Raw genomic sequence first — 22,029 nt, 5'->3', positions numbered from 1 at the left:
CTGCATCACATACAGTGGTGAGGAACAGGACTGGGTTATAAGTAATATTACACATTACAGTAATGAAACAAAACCAAGGGCAATTGTTTTAAAACAAACTAACATAAAGCTAATAATAAAAGAACTATACACTCTTTCTGCAAAACTAGTGCAATATTTAAACAAAGATCAATACTAATGGTTTGTTTGCAAGCATTTCTCTAGATACCTGAGTCTGCAGGACACTGATGAGTTGGTCCTTTTCTTCTAATGCTGCATCAAACTCTTCCTGAAGATGTTTCTTGGCCTGTTGATCCATCTGGAGTTCCTAAAAGCAAAAAACACAAAAGTTCGCAAATATTTCCAAGTGAAAATTGTAAGGATTTTTTTCAGTTTTCCATTCTGTCGACAAAGTTACCAATCACTTTTTTCTGTAGTAATATACTGTTGTAGAAGCAGACTGGAGCTAAGTCTGCAATAACCCTGCTCACTGGGTAAAAGGTAATTTTTCTAGTGGGTGCTCCTCTTTTATTTAGCAGGGGGAGAGTTACTGGCCCACCTAATCCCAACAGTGTCTTTTCTAGTGGTTATCTGCTGGTGTTCATTTGATTTTTTTTAGATTGTGAGCCCTTTTGGGACAGGGAGCCAGCAGATTTTCTCTGTAAACCACTTTGTGAACTTTTTGTTGACAAGCTGTACAGGTGGAGCCTATTTATCTGCGTTAGTTCCGTTCCATGACTCAGCACGATTAACAAAAAATGTGTTGTGCCAAATTGCATAGAGTTGCATAGAGCTGCAGCCCGACAATTCCGGATGGAAGGAAACTAAGGCAGCTGTTACCAATCCCCTCACCTCCGCTCTGTACTCAGCCCTCCCCGTTGCCAGCTGCCCAGCTTCTTTCACAGTTGGAGTGAAAGCTGAACTTTAAAGAGTCCAGCCCTATGCGTTTCTACTCAGAAGTAAGCCCCATTCCAGTCAGTGGGGCTTACTCCCAGGAAAGTGCAGAGAAGATTGTAAGCTATATCTCATGCTTTGCTTGGTGGGAAAGCTTGCTTGTGTCCATGATAGCCTGTACCATGGGGGGGTTGGGTTGGCTTGTGTCGGTGATTGCCTGCACCATGGGGAGAATTTGGCAAACACTCCCTGGATTTTTTAAAGCAACCTCCTCTGTTGCTACCACGCCTGCCTCTGCGTGCATGTGGAGTGAGTGAGTGTGAGAGAGAGAGCGCTCCACCTTGCTGCATGTGTTCTGGTTACACAGGGTTTTCCGCTCCCCTCTTCAGCCTCTTTGCTGGCTCAGGGGCTCCAGGAATGTTACTGTTCCTTTGCAAGGGGAACCTCTTCCAGGGCTCCAGGGCTATTTCCCTGCCTGGTTGAGGCACAGCCTTTTTGCAGTGTTTTGGACTGCCTGGAAACAGAAGGAGACACCAGCGCAGGGCGCAGGAGGCAAAGCTGTGTGTGACTTTCAGTACCCCCACCCCATTTGCTTTGAGACAAATCCGCAGATAAAAAATTCATGGATAAATAGGCTGCACCTGTATATAAATACTGTTAAACATCATCATCCATTCCTTAAACATAACAACCACCAATCTATGTAGTTCCGGTTGGCGGGTTGCACCTTGAGGTGTACTACAACTGAGTAACAAGACAAGGGGGCAGGAGGGAACAAGACTGCAGGAACAAGAAGCTGTAACACAGGCAGGAGAGCTAACACAGGATGGATACAAGATACAAGAAACCTTTATTGGCATATTTAAAATCCAAGCAGTATAAAACAAAAGACTGGATGGAGGGATACATGAATCAGACAGTTCACCTCCAACCATGACCAACCAGGCCTCGCTGCCATGTATCAATCATTTGTGACCATCATAGAAATACGTCTCTTAATTATCATATTTATATATTTGGCCACCACCCCAGAAAACTCTTCATTTACCTCACTAAGTATATATATAATATTATTCTGGTCATTCTGACCCCAGAGAGTGGCCAAGATTGGGGATAAGTAACTTATATGAAGATCCTGATATATAGGGCAATATAATAATATATGATAGAGTGTTTCTATATTACCCAGTCTGCATGGGCAAATTCTACCTGCAGCTGGAATACCTCTATAACAGGGGTGTCAAACATTAGGCCCAGGGGCCTGATGCAGCCTGCGGAAGCGTTTTATCCGGCCCTCAGGCTCTCAGCTGCTGAGCAGTTACTGCTGAAAGGGCAACCCACGTGAAAATTGGGCTCTCCCTTATCTTGAAATATGATCAAGATTTGCATATTTTCTCTTGTCGTTTGCAGCTAATGAGTTTCTAAGTGAGAAAATGTGCTTATTTTTGGCTATGACCTATTTAACGACATCACTTTCTCCCCAATGGCATCACTTCTGGCCCTCAGCAGGCATCATGAATGCTATTCGGCCCTCGGTGTGAAATGAGTTTGACAGCCCTGCTCTATAATCTTCCAAATAGCTGCTCAGATGGAATGTCATTCCATCTTGCTAAGGTAAACACCCTTCGTTCTTGGGGGTATTCCAAGAAGTCAAAATACACCGGCCTCCTTCCAGGTAGAATAGAAAGATGAAGGTGTAATGGAGAGCAGATTTTGAAGGCATCGCTATAAAGGTCCTGCTGCTCGATGTCAAGGAGCCTTTGTTTCAAGGCTCTACAGGCCTGTGCTGAGGGTAATGTGCCTAACAAGTCTAAGGAGAGTCCCGTAGAGCAGATTTTTTTACTTAATAGAGTTAAGCCTGGGAAAAGTGGGGAATTGGGTAAGAGACCCCGTATCAGGCAAGCTTGATCTGAATGGTGATACACTCTAAGCCAATATCTAAAAGTCCTAAGCCATGCCAGGGTTTCCAATCTGTGCTGTCCTGCTTCCAAACTAAGAGTTGCATAGGCTACACAGCATGGCACCCCTAGGATCTTACGTAAAAACATCGCTTGCACTCTTTCAATTATGCAATCAAGGGCCAATAACCAAACTGGAATTTCATATAAGAGCTGGGAGATAGTTTTTGCATTAAAGGCCAGCAGTGCAGCTGGGATGTAAGAAGAGCTAACAGAAAACAAGAGCAAAGACACAAGTATAATTACCATGCACCACTACATACTGGTCAAATCGCAAAGAACGAGAGCTTGCTCTCAAGATGGAGAAAGTTCGTGTCTGCCATAGCAATATTCTTGCATTCATTTATTACTGGAAATCACCACTGTATGCAAGAACAAAGCATACATTCTCAGTTTTATTTGAAGATTACACATACAAATGCAGTGAAGAGTTACCTCCCGCAGTTCTCCAATTCTTCGAAGTGCTTTATCTTGGCTTTGGCTCAAAATACCCTGAAACAAATAAAAGAGAGCCTGCTGCCAAAAGATTCAACACACAGAACCAACGCTTCTGCTGTTTATTAATCCCCTGAGTTAAGGAGCCAAGCAAACATGTATTTATAAAGACTACTGGAAAAGCTCTCTTTCACACAATCAACCTGAACCATCAAGATGCAAAATGAGAATGGGGCACTCATGGGCAGAACAGTTGTGCTAGAAATGTCGTATTTGCTTTTTAAGTTTAAGGCAGTGGTTCCCAAACTGCGTGGTGATGCCCTGGGATGTCACAGGCTGCCTGCTGGCTGGCAGCAATACCACACAATATGCCTGCAAACAGTGGTATGAGGCTCAGTGTAGAGGGAAGAGTTCCTGCATATGGTGTTTGCCCACCCGCCTTGAGCCTCTGACCTTCATTTGCAGGCCTCACAAATGCCTGTGAACCCAGAAATAATTGGCAATGATGCCATAGCCAGTCACTTCAGGGAGCCGCATCCTGCCTCTACAGCACAGTAGTGCATAGCAGACCAACAAACTTCAGGCAGTGCTGGCTTAAGGAGTCATGTTTCTAGGTCCTTCCAACATTTCTCCCCTGCTTACATCAGATGAATTTCTAACTTGTGAAGTCTGTTAGCCTATAGACTGCCCCATTTTACAGGTAGTATTGTTCATTATGCACACAAGCATAATTTTACATTTCTTTGATTTCCTCAGTCCTTCAGTTGCTGCCAGCACACTTCCCCTGGACAGGAGGCCTTATGAATGCATGGGCTAATGGCAAAACATTCCAGGCCAAGAAGAGATCAGCTTTGGCATAAAATTGAACAGCTGGCCTGCATGGCACATAGCTTCAAGGTATACTTCATATTTGCTGGGACTTGCCTATTATATGGAGAGAGGGAAATATCAAGGAAACAGATCACATTTGTGGATCAACCCCTAAAAACACCTAGATGTTTATTAAATATTGATCACAATTAAGGGAACACTCTTAATTTTTTCTCCTGTGCAAAGCAGCACTGCAAGGTACCACATCACACAGACTAGGAAACAAGCCCCACTAGGTCTTACTTCTCAATAATTATGCATAAGATTGTGCTGCTAGGTAAGCATTTCAAATATTGAAGTATTTATTTAAAGACTTAAAAGCATTTTTCTTATTCCTTACCTGTAACTTTTTCTTTTCTCTTTGCACAGCTTGATAGGTAGTGACCAGCTGAAAAGCATACAGCAATCTTAATTGGCAATTTATACATTTATCCAAACTGACTACTATGAAATCTAACCTGCTATAGTCAACTCATTAGGTAAATTATCTCTCAACTAGGAAAATCTTCCCACTACCCTCTAAATCCATTTGTCACGAAGGTGCATTTTTCCCTTTGCAGTATTCTTTGTTGAGGGATGAAATATGTTTTAACATCTAGGCATTAGGCAAGGGGTGCTTTTTCCCTGAAGCGGTTAGCTTTGATGTGGGAATTCCTATCCAGGTACAGAGATGGAAGAAAGATAGAGGGTAAGAGAGATTTTGAAGTGGATCTGGGAAAGGCTGTATTGATATCCTTCAGCTGAAATAAGACAGAAATTATAGTAGCCCTGACATGAATTATCTTCAGGTTACTCCCTTTTGGCAAGAGAGGAGTTGAGGCAGCTGGGTGCTTATCTGACAGAAGCACTAAGGTGTGAAGCCAACAGACTGAAGGTATCAACCAGGATGGATGCCAGAACACCTGGGGGTGCCTTCATGCCTACAAGTCTGGAAATAGAGGTAAGGGTCAACAGAATCAGAGATATCTTTTGAGTGGAGCAACAAACTACAAACTGGATGTTTGAGAGTCCAACTGTGCCTGCTCCTGGCCACAACTGCAAGGGGACACTCTGCCTGAGTGACCAATGACATCCCTTCACAGAAGAAACTTAAAGCAGACACACTGAGTAAGTTAGGGCGCAATCCAAACCCACTTTCCATCATTGAAATAAGGGTAATGCAGCTCCGAGATAAGAGAACAAACATTCCCTTACTTTGAGGAGGGCTCCATGAATGACATCCAACTGCAGGATGCAGCACACGGCCCACTGGCACTGCTATGCCAGTGCTGGAAAGTTGGTTAGGATTTGGGCCTTAGTGTGCAAGTTAGCCTTTGTAATTTTCTTGTTGCCTTAAAAATGCTTATAGTGATTCACTTTCCTGAGGTTTTCCCCTTTTGTGGGGCCTCCTTACTTATTCATTTCTAGGATAACTAAATAATATCTTCTTTTAATAAGACATCCAGTGGATATGCAACTTGACACAGTGAGAAAGATGCGCTCACCTAAATCCATCTGTAACTGCTTGCCTGAACTACCATACCAGGACATCAACGAGATTTTCCTTCTGCCCTTTTGGGGGGGGGGGGTTGTGAATCTGGTGGTCTTAGAAGAGAATTATTGAAGGCGTGGTGGCAGGTTATCAACTTTGGAGAAGAAACACTGGAAGCCCAACAACCCTAGCAGTTAGTTGAGGCAGATTATCATTTTCCTCTTCCTCACTGATAATCTGCACAAACTCTTGAGTTATTAGGTGGTGCAATGGCAGGGGCACACTTAGCTAGGTAACACATAGGAACCAGTTTGGGACAGTGTGCAACCAAGCAGACACAGTGGCCAGAAGAACAGAGTGGCTGGCCAAGGGATGACAGCAATTGCTGGGGAAGCACACTAAAGCCCCAATTCTCCCTCATCATTGTCACACCACTATTAAAAATATACCTTATGGGATAGTTCAATATTAAGATATTAAATCTTAAATATTAAATTTACAGAGTAAGTCTAAATAGCTGGCAATCAAGCAGAAAACCTCTTACCCCCTCACTGCAACCCACTCAAGGTGTATTTCACAAACTGTCTTTACACAGACTATATTCCTTTTTAACTCATTAGTGCAAACACACTTAAACTAGGATTTAACATCCGACACCATATGCAACAGACTCATGGCGCAATCCTACCATGGACTTGGGCTGACGCAAGTCCCTTGCACTGGCCTGCGAGTGTTGCAAAAGTGCCATAAAGCACTTTTGCACCACTCTTCTGGGAGATAGGCCACTGCAAAGATGTGCACCAGTCTTCCTGCGCTACCGCGGGCCCCAGGAAGAGGGTGAGTTGCGTTGGCCCCGGGGGAGGGTTTTCCAGGGGGCAGGCAGGTGAGTGGGGGGCAGGGCCAGAACCCAGTGGTTATGCCGAATCCTGACCCCCGTTCCTGGGTGGCCCAGGGCCATCCCAGGCTGCTCAGATTTGCAACAACTATGGAGGCGGCAAGAATCCAAGTAGCCCCACTGGGAATGCAGTGGCTCTTCCCCTGCCCCTGGCTGAGCCTCTGGCTGCCTGAAACTTGTGCTGAATACAGTGGAGACATGCTGGCCTGCCTGTTTCCAGCACAAGTTAGGATTGCATTGTCAGACTGAAATCCTACACACACTTACACACATTAAACAGTGGGATGTGCTTCTGAATAAACATGCCTAGGATTGCACTATTAGTCATTTCATCTATAGTTAGTATAGTTCTTGTCCAATAAAGATACCAGATGGACGTTACTCCAACAACAGAATTACAAAACACAGCTGAGAGGGATAGAGTTCATGATACAGGATTTATAGTTCCTGATTTGAAGCAGTCCCTATAACCTTAAGATAGGAAAATACCTAGCTTAGCAGAAGCTATTAATTTTAGAGGTGTAGTTAGCTTTGCAAAGTTCATGAGTAAGATAGAATGCTGAGAAAAGTTGAAAGTATAGGTAAAGGTTAGGGAGTAGGGCAGGATTAGATAAAACTAGATGCTTCCCAATTAGATTCAAACAAAGTAGTGAACGACAGTAGAAGTTCAAGTTTTAGTAGGCATGCTTAATTAGCAAATGAATATATACTCACACACCCTGAATAGCTAATTAGGTCTTTTGCATGAACATGGGAGGTATGTGTAGGGTGGGGGAATATATCAAGGAACTGTATGTTGTAGGCATTTCATATTGGAGCCTGCTTATTTTTTTACTTTGTTTCACATAACTCAACTACTGGGAACCAAGCCACCCTTAGCTGGATGACCCTGTATGTTCATCTTCATTGCCTCTTTCTAGATCCCATTTCTCAGTCATACTTAAATATGACAAAAATCTAACAATGTGTAGTTCAGAATACAAATTAAACAAGTATATCATGCTTACTTGTTCTACCAATCAAGCATCATTTCCAGTAACCCAGGAGTTCTTCCTCAGCTCCAACTAACCCATTTCTGCCCAACCCACATGTGTACACATTTGATCCCTGTTGCATATATGCAATGTTGGGCAGAAATACCTCAAATAAATTCTACACATGTTAAGTCAAGCCTTCAAGCTGCTTTGGAGGTCCATGTTGCACTAGTTCTTTAACATTAACCCCTTTTGCTGTATGCTACAGGACCAGTTCATCTAACCACCAAGAAGGTGGTCAATTTTATCTGTCTTTTATCCAAGTATTAAATATCACCTGAAGTCCCTGAACTAGTGACATTATAGGATTATAGGATCTTGACTGCAGCAGTGGATACTGTTGAACACTGCATTATACAAAGGGTCATGAGGAACCAGCATTTTAATTCTAATGCCAGTCAGCTGCATAAAAGCTATGCCTCAAGGGCACTTAGGGCTGTGGTATGGAAGTAAACTGCATGGTCCTGCATAACCTTAGAGAATTAATTTGCAAGCATAACTGAAAATATAAACAGCATATCATAAACATTTGTCTCATTGACCGGCAGAAGAAACTATATCTCTTCCATTCAATTATTCTGTTCCTATATTACTCACTGTAAAGTTCAAATATTTCTTTACCTCTGTGTATTTTCCTCTGTAGCTACCTAAACTTCGTTCCATCCTACGTAATCGTTGCAACAACTGTTCCTTAGGGAGGCTTTCAACATTTCCTGGCAATTCTTCTGCCTCACTTTCAACATCTGATGGTGGATCAAACGTGGGACCAGGAGAATCAAAGTCCAGTTTGTTCAGTGAATCCCTTGAAGAAGTCCGCACCAAAGATTCTTTAGAAGAGGAGCGAAACAGCGATTCTTTTAAGGGACTTCGAAATAATGATTCCATTGAAGGAACTCGAAGCTGGAGCTTTTGTGCAAAAGACTGGATGTCACTAGGCTGCAAAAACACAAACAGCAACTAAGTATCTACACCACACTTTCTTCAAGATATCATGCAGCTAACAGTACTTGAAGTTATTCACTACTAAACATCACCTTACTTCTGCAAGTAAACAATTTATTCAGGTCCCAGCAATAAGAATAATACCTTATAGAACTGATGTTCTGTAGTTGATGCCCAGATAATTCTTGTGAAATGCTTTTAACACTTGAAAGCACTGTACAAAAAAGAGGTATTTTCCATCTACATTTCAGTAGGTTTTTTTGAGGCATTACACATATCTGATGCATAAAAATTATATATGTATTACAACCTAGTAAGAACAACCTTAAGTGTCTGACATTAGGAGGCTCAAATGTCAAAGGATTTGATTGCCTCTCCTCTAGCAGTAGGATATTTCAACCATAAAGCACATTTTCCAATTTTGCTAGCGTCCTGTTTACATCTTTTTTAGATCTTGTCTTTTAGCCCTTTGGCCCTTCATCTTTTCAATTTTTTGATACCATATATGCACCACTATATGAACTGTTAAACGCAAATACAGTAATAATTAATAATTAAGTTTTTAAGCTAAAATTAATCAATGGTTGCAAATAGCATAGTTGTTACATACCTGTGGGGAAGATGGTTCACTTTCATTATTATTAGTGCTGGAAGCTATGTGCTCAGAGAAATTCTAGAAAATGAAAAACAAATGTGTTAGCAATTAAAGAACATAATATCAATAAAGTTCACTTGTGGTATTTAAAGCAATCTTATGACAACATCTCTAATCTATGTTTTTAGATTAGTAAGTCATTAGTGTCTTTACCTTTTCAAGTGCTTATTAAGTTATTGTCATGCAAACCGATACAAGCTTATTAAGCAGAAGTGTGACTCAACCTTCTGCAATATATGGAACTACAAAGCAGCTTGGTTTATAAGATTAGTACAATAAGTAAAATAGAACAAGAGCTTTAGAAATTACTACAATATGTAGAGTTTATATTCATAATATTAATACCTTAAGGAGAATCTCAGAAAGTAACTGACAATGCAAATATAGTTCTTAGTACTTTATTCTCTTCTATGAGCAGAAAAATCTGTATATATAATATTTTGCTTCACAGAAGGTATAGTTCAGGGGTGTCAAACTCATCTCATTACGAGGGCCAGATAGCATTTATGATGCCTGCTAAGGGCCAGAAGTGATGTCATTAGGCAGGAAGTGATGTCATTAAACAGGTCATAACCAAAAATAACCACTTTTTCTCACTTAGGAACTCAATAACTACAAATGACAGAAGAGAAAATATGCAATCTAGATCATATATCACGATAGGGGAGAGCCTAATTTTCATGTGGGCTGCCCTTTCAGCAGTAACACCTTAGCACTACTCAGCAGCGCTTCTTCAGGCTGCATCCAGCCCCTTGGGTCTTATGTTTGACACCCCTGGTATAGTTCTTGCAACAACTTGGTTTTGGATCCGACTCCCAACTGCTGAAGAAGTCTACAGGTTGAATCTTATTATTCCTGAGAGTTCGATTCCCAGAACACAATGTGAATGGCAAAAATCACATTAAGGCAAGTTAATTTAAAAAATACTGTCCCTTTGCCAAGTGATTTAAGAACAACCTTGCTGACTTTTGTGAAGTAGACAGAGTCATTAGGCAGCTAATCCATCAATCAGTCTCCCTCCAGGCACTTAGAAAGACTTCACTTCTCATCAGCTTTGAGATAGAAAAATATGTGGATACTTAGGTTATACCTGTAATCACTTGCATGACTGTCTTTCCGAAATAGTAAAAGCATTTTTTTAAACTGTGTTTTTAAAGAGGTCATTTTTTCCCTTTTCCAGGTATCAGCACAATCCTTCTCATCTGCAGGGGCCATTCATGTTGAGTCAAATTTGTCAAATTCATAAAAAATCCATGTATAACAAGGCTGGACCTGTATTCTTTTAGGATGAAAATACTTTCCAAAGCAAAGTAATCTATATTGCTACTCTGAAATCTAAAATTTTACACCAAGATTTTTAAAAAAATTATCTAGGATTCCTTACACATGAAAAAGATTTTCTTCATCATAATGCACAATAGACATAGCTTAAATTACAAAATACTGCAATAATTCCTATATATAAGTTTTGTTTAAACATACTATGTCCACAATCCAGAAGTGGTGTGGCAAAAACACGTGATTTTTTACAAGCCTCTACTTAAAGATTTTCAACAAGATAGAACCCACCACTTCTCTTGGTAACTGGCTCCATTGCTGAACATCACTTACTGTTAAGAAATTTCTCCTGATAGCCAACTGGAATCTCCCCTCCTACAGCTTAAGCCCATGAGATCTAATCCTACTCTCTAACATAGCAAAGTACAAATCCTTGCCCACTTCCATATCCTTGCCCACTTCCTGTCCTTCAGGTATTTGAAGAGTACTATCATCCCCACCCCCACCTTCTCTTCTCCAGAATAAGCACATCAAGGGCTCAAGCCTTTCCAGCACAGGAGTGGCAGCTCTAAATGCCTACCATCGAATTCTGTGTTGGAACTGAGCAGACAGGAGATCTTCTTGGGGGAAGGGGGCATGTGTCTCCTTAACCCAAGTAAAGCCCCAGCCCTCTCAATGGAACTTCTTGAATATGGGCCAGTTAAACTGCAGATGCAGATTCGAAAAGCCTGTGTCAGGTTTCGGAGCTCAACACAGGGAATAGGCTCCAGAAGAAGAGGCCTCCACTGGTTCCCCCTCCCAGGCCTCCCTCCCCCACCCATGCTCAGAAATGCCTTCCCCACACCCTCTCTCCACTTCCCTGCACCACTCCCCTTCTCACTGCCAGTGGCCGGGGCTTCTGCAGGAGCGTAGATGGGGCCATGTAAGCCTCCCTGCCAGAACTGCTTACTTGTTGTGTGGCACAAACATGCTTTACATCATATTTGCAACACTTACCACTGGAGCTGCAATTGCAACATCAGCAGTAAGGATCAGGCTGCAAGTTGTTTCAATCTTTCCTTATTGAATCTGTTTTCTAGAACCCTGATCATCTTTACTGCCTTTCTCTGAACCGCTCCAAGTTTGGATGTATCCTTCTTAAAGCATGGAGCCCAGAAATGGACATAGTACTATAGATAGGGCATAGATAAGAACTATGGTTCTATTAATGCAACCTAAAATCACATTAGCTTTCTTTGCCACCACACAACACTGCTGGACCATGTTCAGTTTGTGATCATCTACATCAGGGGTGTTAAACATAAGGTCTGGGGGCCGGATGCAGCCCGCGGAAGCTTTTTATCCAGCCCTCAGGCTCTCAGCTGCTGAGCAGTGCTAACGAGTTACTGCTTAAAGGGCAGCCCACATGAAAATTGGGTTCTCCCATATCTTGAAATATGATCAAGATTTGCATATTTTCTCTTCTATCATCTGCAGCTAATCAGTTCCAAAGTAAGAAAAAGTGCTTATTTTTGGTTAAGACCTGCTTAATGACATCACTTCCTGCTTAATGACATCACTTCCAGCCCTTAGCACACATCATGAATGCTATTCGGCCCTCTGTATGAAACGAGTTTCACACTCCTAATCTACAACATCAAGATCCCTTTCACATGTTGCACTGCCAAGCCAGGTGTCTTCTGCTGTATACCTGTGCATTTAATTTGTGCCTGCTGATCACCAGTGTGTTAGCTTCAGCCCATCAGTTTATTCTATCAAGTCCTCCTGAATGTTTCTACTGACTTGTGCCACGTAAGCTATTCCTTCCTGTTGAGAGTTGTCTACAAATTTGTTAAGAATTCCTTTTGTCCTTTCATTTAGGTCAGGGGTCTCCAAACCCCAGCCCGGGGCCAAATGCGGCCCACAGCCAGCCTCTATCCGGCCCACGGCCAGCCTCTGATCCCGAGAGCTTCTGGCCCAGTTGACCAAACACAACTGGAGTTGTGCTTCTAGGGTGGGGGAATGGGGGCCATTTAAGTGTGTGTTTTATTTCTTGGGCTGGGTTGGTGCTTGGAGAAATTCTGGGCAATTCAGCCCATTCATTTATTAATTCATCTATCTCTAATCTGTTTATTTAAATGCTATTATTTAATTTTTTTCTGGCCCTTGACACTGTACCAGCTATTTGATGCGGCCCTTCAGTCTAAAAGTTTAGACCCCTGATTGAGGTCATTGATGAAGATGCTGAAGAGAGATCCCAAGACAGAACACTGTTCTCTTCAACATTTCTACAAATGCAGAAAGACAACACAAAGACACAGTGGGGATGCTTCATAGCTAATTACTTTTGCATACAATGGCTTAAGAAAATAAATACTGTATATTTATAACATTAATACTAAAAGTTACAATCTAGCAGTTAGGTCTCCTATGCAAATCCCACTGAAACGAAAAGGATATGTGTGAAATGTCTACTGCACTCTTCTGAGACACCCTGTTCATTTCAATGGGGCTTGTACGGGAGAGTTTCCTGCTGTACAGCAACTGTAGTCAGTATACCATTGGTTTAACATATGGAATGCATTGTTGGAACGCTAGTCAATCCTTATCCTAACATCTTCTCAAAGTGACAGATAAAAACAACTATACAGCACTATTTCAGTACCAATCCTGAACTTCAGGAAATGAGCCATTAACTCAAAACAAGCCTACACTATCCTCTTGTTCCAGGGATTTGACTCAGTATAAGAATGCCATCTCTGTGTTACCATAAATCTGTCTTGAACAAGTTCATCAAAATTTGTTTGGGGCTACAATGACTACAGAATGTAGTCATTCTGGGGCTACAGAAGGGGCTACAGAAGTCATATAAAAACTAGATTTATGTATAGGGTATGCAAGAACACAAACAAGGTCCTATGTAGGTTCTTCACTGAACGTCCCTGGAATAACATAATAAACTTACAACTTATTTTATTGAAATGCAATTTTAAAAATTCACAGACTAATGCAATACTACCAACTGAAGAATGCAAAGAAAAATCAACTCATAGGAAACATTCCTTCTCAATCATAACTTCTAGAGGGATATGCATGTTAAATGTTCATTTTACCTGGGGCTGCTGGGCCAGGGCTAGAGGAACTCTTGGGATCTGAGGAAGAAGCAAGTCTAATCTAAAGCTATCATATAAGAGCTTTATTTGACTTGAATACAAGAACATCAACTTACAGGAACACCTCCAGGAATCTAGAGACATCTCCAGGCATAAAACTTGCAATGTTTCTAAATACAAGAACATCAACTTGCACAGGCCACTTTAGGCATTTTAAAGTGACCCCATGAGCAATGCAGCCTCTAGCGTCTATCAGCAATGCCTGGAAGTAAAGCAATCGCCAAATATGCCCACCGCCGGAAGTGGGTTGCGATCGATATTTTCAATGTCAGCACGCTTTGGTGGGCCCTGTGGAGGCTGGCATCAGGCTCCCCACACCCCCCGGGAGGCTGCAAGAGGCTCTGGTAAATCCAGCCAAGCCCCTGCATCCCTTCACAGCAATGTGATCCTGGCGATCGCGTCACTGCCTCCCCCCTTCCCACCCCTTAAGAGGAAAGTGGCCAGGGTTCTCAGGCTGGGGCGTCGCAATGCCCCAATTTGAGAACCTATGCCCTAGTAACATCTCACTTAAACTACTGTAATACACCTAAGTGGGAATACCCTTGAAAATGGTTCAAAATTGGCAGCTAATTCAGAATGCGGCAGCCCAGCTGGTCACCGAGGCTCAGCAGGATGAACCTGCTATGTCGTTGTTCCAGCGACTACACTGGATGCCCATTACATTCCAAGCCCTATTCAAGGTGTTGGTATCTCTAAAACCCTATATAGGACAAGGATACTTCAAGCTCTGCCTTGCCCCATATAATCCTGCCCATTCCCTATGATCATCAGATAGGGCCCAGTTTAGAATTCTGCCACCATCTGAAGTCAAGGGAACGGTGGCAAGGTGCAGAGTCTTTTTTGTTGTGACACTACATCTCTGGAACAAATTGCCAGAATATCTAAGGACAATACACTCTTTCTATGTTTTCAGGCAGGTTTTTAAAACATATTTATTTCACAGCATTCAAGGAAGGAGGAACCACCTAAGAACCCTTTTTTATCTTCTGCTTTTATGTCATTGCTTTTATGTTGTTGCCATTTTTATATCTTTTAATCTGCTCCTCAATTAGTTTTAATGGTTTTATTCAAATGTTTTTACCTATTGCATTACTTTTTATGCTTATGTTGTACACTACTTTAAGCACAGAAAAAGTACTGCAGTGGTTCTCAAACTCTCAGAGAGTTTGAGAACCACTAAATCTTTGCAGGGGAGGGAGGGAGGCAGTGGGGGTGGGGGGAAGGCAACAACGTGATTCCCAGGAACATACCGCTCACGGGGGCTGCAGAAACTGGGATGTATTCACCAGTCCCTACAGCAGCCTTCCCAGGGTGCGGGGAGCCCTGCGTGAGCATCTGCAGGGCTCCGCAACCACTCTGAAGTGAAAGTAGAGCGATTGCACTCCACCTCCGGTTTTGTGGAAGTGGAGCACAATCGTTCCACTTTCCCTGACCTGGAGAGCCCTGCAGGCACTTGCACAGGGCTCCCCGCGCCCCGGGAAGGCTGCTGCAGGGACTGGTGAGTACATCCCAGTCCCTGCAGCCCAGTAAGCAACGCAATCCTGGTCCCTGCCCCCACTCCTTAAGGGGCCAGAGGCCAGGGCCCTCAGGCTGGGGCGTCGCAACACTCCAGTCTGAATACCACTGAAGTACTGTATAAAAAGCTTTTAAATAAATAAAGCTACATCCAAAAGCCAGAAAGTTGCATTCCACAAAGCCACTTAACTTCAAAATTATCAAACTTGCAGGATCCATTATTATTATTATTTATTAGAATCCTGAAGCCTACCAACTAGAGCTAGATACAAAATAGTAACTGAAGGGTGAGAACAGTTGCAAAATGGAAACTAGAGGATTCACTCAGTTAGCTACCACTCTCCACGAGCCACAAACTAAGATAATCTGCATAAGCAAGCACAAATCCACATTGGAGTTACTACAGATCAGAGACTCGAACACTAAATGACAAAACTGACCAGTAATTGTCCAAAAGCAATCAGTTAATACTCATACTTTACAGGAAAAAATAAAAACACAGAATCCAAAAAATAAGCAATTAGCACAAGATCAGCCATTAAAGATACAGTCAAAACCCCTTTCTTTCTTCAATCTCATCTGCTTGTTCCCATTTCATGGGGCACCAAGTAAAGAAAATGACATAAAAAAATCAATGAAGAATGATTAAAGCACAAGAAAAGCTTCTGTTGCCAAACCTCCAGCAACAGAATGCTCATAATGGGAACAAATGCTGTACTTAAAGAGGATCAAAAAAGGAAACAAATCACATTGTAAAAGGAACCCTTGGTCCAACAAGGCATAACAATCACCTTCCTTGTGGTCTTGCGCCTATTCTTTCTACTTACCATTCTCTTTTCTTTTGTGGTAAATATTTGAAATAAGAATAACCAAAGCAATGTTAATTTTTATGTTAATTAAGCCTGTGTTATCCAATACCCAGCCATGAATTAAACAAAAATATGCCCTGAGTTTTAGCGTAAGATTAGCAACAGGGCATTCAATATTATTTAGCGAGAATATAAACCAAAAGCAGTACTGGTTTTGCCTTCTAGAATTATGTATCCACTTGTCCCAGCCAAGTCATCACTACGAGGGATGGTACCAGAGGGACTCACCACACTCTCACTCTGTGGTTTAGGTCGTTTGGTGGGATCCAAAGCAAAGACAGTATACTCAGAAAGAAAAGCAGGCTCTGCTATCATCCCAGCTAGTAGCTGTATCATTCAGTGCAAAAAGCAGGATGAAAAATAAAACAAAGTCATGAGGTAAAGTGGGAGGAACACAAAACCATGTTGCAAACTTTTATGTCACCAAACAGGTTTTTGGATAAATGCTTACAAGAACTGCAAAACTATGAAATGCTACCAAGAAAATGCATGAAAAGAACACATTACATGTTGATCATTAGAACATTCAAATCAGTCAAAATGTATACACAGCCATGCACAGATAAAAAAGCTTAACCTGTTTCAGCTTTGTGCTCATATATTATTTTATAGTCAATTAATTGACAGATAAAGAGAATTATTATTCTTTTTATAAATCATAAGTAAATTTGCTGAAGAATTTGGCTTCCAGTTTAAATTAAGTCACCTTACATTTAAAAAAATCCACCAAAAATGTTTGTGCTACTGGAAATCAGTATTCAATCTATAACATAAAGAAAGACTCTGCTGTGCATTTGCTATGCATTACTATTAAAAGCTCACAGTGTAGTGTTTTAAAAATTATTATTAATTTGCTGTGTTTTTCTTTTCCACTTTTCTTCCATGGTGGAACTCCATGGCAGTATTACATTGGTCCCCCAGGCAGTCTCTTATCCAAGCAATGACCAGATCTAGACCCTTACAGCTTCAAGCAAGGTGGCTGAAACACGTGCACCCAGATTCCTTGAAGGCCTACCATAGCTGAACAAAATACAATGGTTGAAAACGTGCCATATACAATTCAGTCATTAATATCAATGAAATACAGTAACTTTTTATGAGAAATTATGTCTATTCACATTTACCTGGGAGTAAGCTTCATTAAACACAATGGGACTTACTTCTCAGTAAATTTGAATAGGTTGAACTGTATTACATAGGTCTAATCTAAATTATGATTTCAAGAACTCATGACTGATGAGTAGGTAGATTTAAAGAGGTATGAAGAGCAGCAATTTTATCAACATTTAAAGTGTCTTGCAGTTTTTTTAAATGTTAAGATGTTAGCAACATAACCATCCACATATCGAAATACAAGTAGTACACAAGAAAAAAGTCATACAAGTGTCTCACTATCTTTGCCTTACTTGTACTATAATAAGAGTCCATTCAAGTCTAATGTTTTTTCAAGGTTTGCTGACGTGCCTTTGTTCTCTTCATCTCATGAGATATGCATCACTTTTTTGGGGGGGAAGCAATATTATATAAGCTGTTGTCCAGAGCAGAGCAGCATAGCTGACTCCACTTGGGGGAAGAAAGAGTTGGGTTGGCAGAAGCCTTTCCTCCCCACCACCCTGATAACACAGCATTAAGACTGCTGTTAAATAATGTTAGCAGCCCCACTAGGCACATACAAGCCTTTGTGCATGCATAAATGAAGTTTCTGGACTGCTGCCATAATATTAATACTGCCAAAGCAGTGCACAAGAGTAGTAGTTAGCACAATATACACTGTCTTTAAAACAAAAAAACCTAGATTTAAATCAAACTCTTCTAAACCTATGTATCTTACAAACCCAATTCTAATTCTTGTTCAATATAACTAGAGTACACCAAAGGTGGAAAAAAGTGCTAACTGCAACACAACATGATCCCTAACCTTCATCTCCATCTAAACATATAAATGTTCATTGAATAAATTCATCACAAATAAACATTAATATGCATAACAGCCAATAAAGAGATTTAATCTGAGCAAAAGGAAAAAAGTGAGTAGAGGATTTGATGTAGGACTGCTTCTTGCATTCATGCACATCAACAGAACTATCCACCCCAGGGAGGATAAATATGGATTAACAACTTTAGACTGAGATTAAAAGGAAGCACACGATGCACTCTTTAATATTTCATACTTAGAAGAACTTTTCAAAAACATTCCACAGTAGAATAAATGTGCAAACTATTTGGATGCAGTCTCCCGTGGCTCAAGGCACTTTCAGTTGCATCCATAGGTGCTCTGGATGGCTCCCACCCTCAGATTTTATTATCTGCAGATTTTGGTATTTGCAGGGGATCCAAGAATGGATCCCTCGGAGATATCAAGGACCAACTACAGGTGCAGTCTATTTATCCACGGATTTTTTATCTGCAGATTTGTCTCAATGCAAATGGAGTGGGGGTACTGAAAGTCACACACACCTTTGCCTCCTGCGCCCTGCGCTGGCATCTCGAGCTGTTTCCAGGCAGCCCAAAACACTGCAGAAAGGCTCCACCTTGCCCAGGCAGGGAAATAGCCCTGGAAGAGGTTCCCCTTGCAAAGGAACAGTAACATTTCTGGAGCCCCAAGAATTCCTGGGCAAAGAAGCTGAAGAGGGGAGGGGGGGCAAAAATCTCTGTAGCCAGAACAAGTGCAGCGAGGTGGAGCGAGCGCGAGCGCGCTCTCGCTCACTCACTCCACACGCACACAGCGGCAGGTGTGGTAGCAACAGAGGGGATTGCTTTAAAAAACCCAGGGAGTGTTTGACGAATTCCCCCCCATGGTTCCCATGGTGATTCCCCCATCACCAACACAAGTAAGCCTTCCCAGTTTGCAAAGCATGCTATTTAGCCTACAATCCTCTCCACACTTTCCTGGGAGTAAGCCCCATTGACTGGAATGGGGCCTACTTCTGAGTAGAAACGCATAGGGCTGAACTCTTAAAAGCTCAGCGGGACAGCTGGCAATGGGGAGGGCTGAGTACAGAGGGGATTGATAACAGCTGCCTTAGTTTCCTTCCATCCAGAAGTGTCAGGCTGCAGTGTATTTGCATAACTCTATGGAATTTAGCACAATGCATTTTTTAAATCACGCGGATTCACAGAACCGAACTAAGGCTGCACCTGTATGCTGTTTTTCCCACTGCCAACCACTTCTAAACTTTGGTTCCTTCACTCTTCTAACAAAAGACAGAAAGGAAAGGAGAATAAGCAGCAACCCCTGCACAAAAGGAAGATTCCTACTCATGCTTGCACACTTTGATCTGTCCTGACTCCCTTCTTTTCTGTCACACCCTTCCCTCAAAGGAAAGGATATACAAAGAACTTGAGCAACAGCAGAATTCCCCATCTTGCTTCTTAACTGTCTTTCCTCCTCTTTTAACCCCTGCCCTCAGAATGTCAAGAAAAGTGGCAACCGGAATTCAGAATACACATCAATGAGAGGATTCCTTCTCATATGAGCACATTCTATTCTTTCCCAATTTCCCTTCATCTTCTCTTCTTCCTCAGCCTCTGAGAAGACTGAATAGAAAAGGCAAATGAGAAAAAGCAATTGAAGAACATGTCCATTCCCCTCTTGTGCACTATGAAATGGCCCTTTGCCTCCTGACTCCTTCAAACCTTCCCTTTCATAGTGAGACACAGGATGGTGTAGTGCTTCTGGTGTTGGATTAGACCAGTGGTTTCCAAACTGCAACCTGCAGTGCATCAGCATAATCAGCTCAGGTTTCTCAGCTCAAGCCTTACTGTTCTGCCCTGCAGCGCCCTGTCTTTACACCTGATCCTTGCAGAGCCTCAGGCTGGCCAGCTTCTTCCCCTGCACATAGTCCCAGAAGGCTCTGAGCCCCAATTTCCAGGAGAACACTGCTTCCCAGCATAAGGCTCTGCAAAGATCAGGCGCCAAGACAGCAGGTTTCACCACTGCCATGCCTGAGCTGCTTATGCTGGTGCACCAGATCCAGCCCATGAAGTTTGGAGGCCCCTGGATTAGACCTAGAAGATCCAGGTTCAAATCCCTGCTCAGCCATGAAGATTCCTGAGTGACCTTGAGTCAGTCATTATCCCTCAGCCTAACTCAGCTGTTCTCAAACTCCCAGGGAGTTCAAGCCCCACTGTAAGTCCTTGTGAGGGAGGCAGCAATGAGATTGCCAGAATTGTGTTGCTTGCTGAGACTTCACAGCCTGCAGCGGCCTCCCAGGGGGGTGGGGAGCCCCACACCAGCCTCCATAGGGCTCCCCAACATGCAGAGACAGGCAAAATAACTATCATGACCCACTTCCAGGTTTTGCATCGCTGCCTCCTCTGCTCCCCACCCTTTAAGGGGGCAGAGGCCAGGGCTCTCTGGCTAGGGTGTTGCAACACCCCAGTTTGAGAATCACTGGTCTAACCTACTTCACAAGTTGTTGTAAGGTCAAAGAGAGAGAAAAAACCAGGTACACCACTTTGAGTGCCTTGAAGGAGCGGCAGTATAAAACTATGAAAATTAAAATATATGGGGAAATAGAAAAGTTGGAAGACAGATTTCCAAATGACACAAAAATAATATCATCTTGTTCCAAATGCCCCACTGCACAAGCATAAGATGATTGTCCCTGCATGCAGGCTTACCAATAACTGGTCCCTGCATGCAGGCTTACAACCTAAATACATTATAGACACAAAAGGAAACTGATGGTGGTAGTAAAGAAAAAATAGGAAAAGAATGCACTAAAATCACTGCTAATTAGGAAAAGTCTGAAATAATATGTTTTGAAGTGCTTTTTAAAGCATAGGAAATGAATTATTCTTCCACTTTTTCATTATGGAAGTACCCCTTTTCTCACAGTTCCTTGAGGATATGTCACTTTTTTTAATGGTAAAGTTTTTAAACATACCTCTTTGTTAGGTGCTAAAGTACCTTCATCATTTTGCGCTACAAGTGAAGATGTTCCACCTCTGGCTTCTGATGGAGATGCTGTAGAGGGGTTCTGCAAAAGTAACAGTGTGTGTCATTACTGACTAAATATACAAGAAAAGGCAAGTTAAGGTTGCAGTGAATGTTCACGAACAGAGGAGCCTAATACTTCTCCTACCAAAATAGTCCACCATATTTCAAGCAACCAAAAATATCTCACAGTAAGTGTTGTTTGTTACATGAGGTAGACATTCATGTTTACACCTATCTGTAGCAGCAGGCTCAAGTGGATGCAACTCTGCTATACAACAGAGAAGATCATAATGGAAGGTAGCAGATGATATTAGAACATGGCAACTGATTCAGGGAACAATTCTAGCCAGGTCTACTCAGAAGTAAGTCCTATTTTGTTCAATGGAGCTTACTATTAGGAAAGCGTAGTTAGGATTGCAACCTCACATCCATTATTTTACATACTCCAGAGCAGGGGTGGCCAAACCATGGCTCATGAGCGATATTTGGCTCTTTATCATATAATGTGCAATTCTCAGAAATATGTTCCCTGAGCATCCTTTTGCACCACAATTCATATAAAAAGTAAATAAAAAATTTTCAAGCTTATTTTTGTAGAGATTTTTATCTCAACATGATGAGAAGGGCCCTTTAAGTTAAGTTAAAGGAAAACAGTCCTTTACAATAGTTAAAGAGGCAGCCAGCTGACAATCCATCAATATGCATAGGGTTGGGCTCTGAGTCACCCCATCACACAAAGGGGGGGGGGATAATTCATTGATTTAGGGCAGGGGTCTCCAAACATTTTGGCCAGAGGGCCGCAAGAAATATCTGGTGCAGTGCTGAGGGCCCCCCCAAAAATATAAAATTTAAATAAATTTAAGATGGAGCTTAGGTGAATGAATAAATGAATGAGTGGGCTGATTCACTGAACCGCTCTGGCCCTCCAAACACCCTCCAGATGCAATCAGAGCACAGCTCTGGTCATATTCAGTTGAGTGGGCCAGAGGCTTTCAGGGGACAGGAGCTGGCCGCAGACCGGATAGAGGCTCCCTGCGGGCTGCATCTGGCCTCCCCCCAGGCTGGGGTTTGGAGCCCCTGATTTACGGTGTAATCGTATGCACACATTCCTGGGAGTAAGCTCCACTCACTAGAATGAGA

The 22,029-nt window shown here is 42.1% G+C and overlaps 1 protein-coding gene across 3 annotated transcripts in view; it reads right to left on the bottom strand.

Annotated features, from left to right (window-relative positions):
• Window positions 1-22,029, bottom strand: part of GOLGA4 (golgin A4) — a 67,296-nt gene that overhangs the window by 44,129 nt on the left and 1,138 nt on the right. For 2 of the 3 annotated variants that reach the window (XM_066627205.1, XM_066627206.1), the window contains exons 2-8: window positions 20,837-20,929; window positions 16,176-16,274; window positions 9,089-9,151; window positions 8,158-8,472; window positions 4,477-4,524; window positions 3,267-3,323; window positions 209-307 (exon numbers count right to left, since the gene is read on the bottom strand). In XM_066627205.1, coding sequence (XP_066483302.1) covers window positions 209-307; window positions 3,267-3,323; window positions 4,477-4,524; window positions 8,158-8,472; window positions 9,089-9,151; window positions 16,176-16,274; window positions 20,837-20,929 — 774 coding nt within the window. The remainder of the gene's footprint in view (window positions 1-208; window positions 308-3,266; window positions 3,324-4,476; window positions 4,525-8,157; window positions 8,473-9,088; window positions 9,152-16,175; window positions 16,275-20,836; window positions 20,930-22,029) is intronic. The other variant, XM_066627207.1, reaches the window with a different exon arrangement.

The sequence above is a fragment of the Tiliqua scincoides genome, chromosome 5, assembly GCF_035046505.1.
Source record: "Tiliqua scincoides isolate rTilSci1 chromosome 5, rTilSci1.hap2, whole genome shotgun sequence".
Taxonomy (NCBI): domain Eukaryota; kingdom Metazoa; phylum Chordata; class Lepidosauria; order Squamata; family Scincidae; genus Tiliqua; species Tiliqua scincoides.
This window is presented reverse-complemented; position numbering and strand designations above follow the sequence as displayed.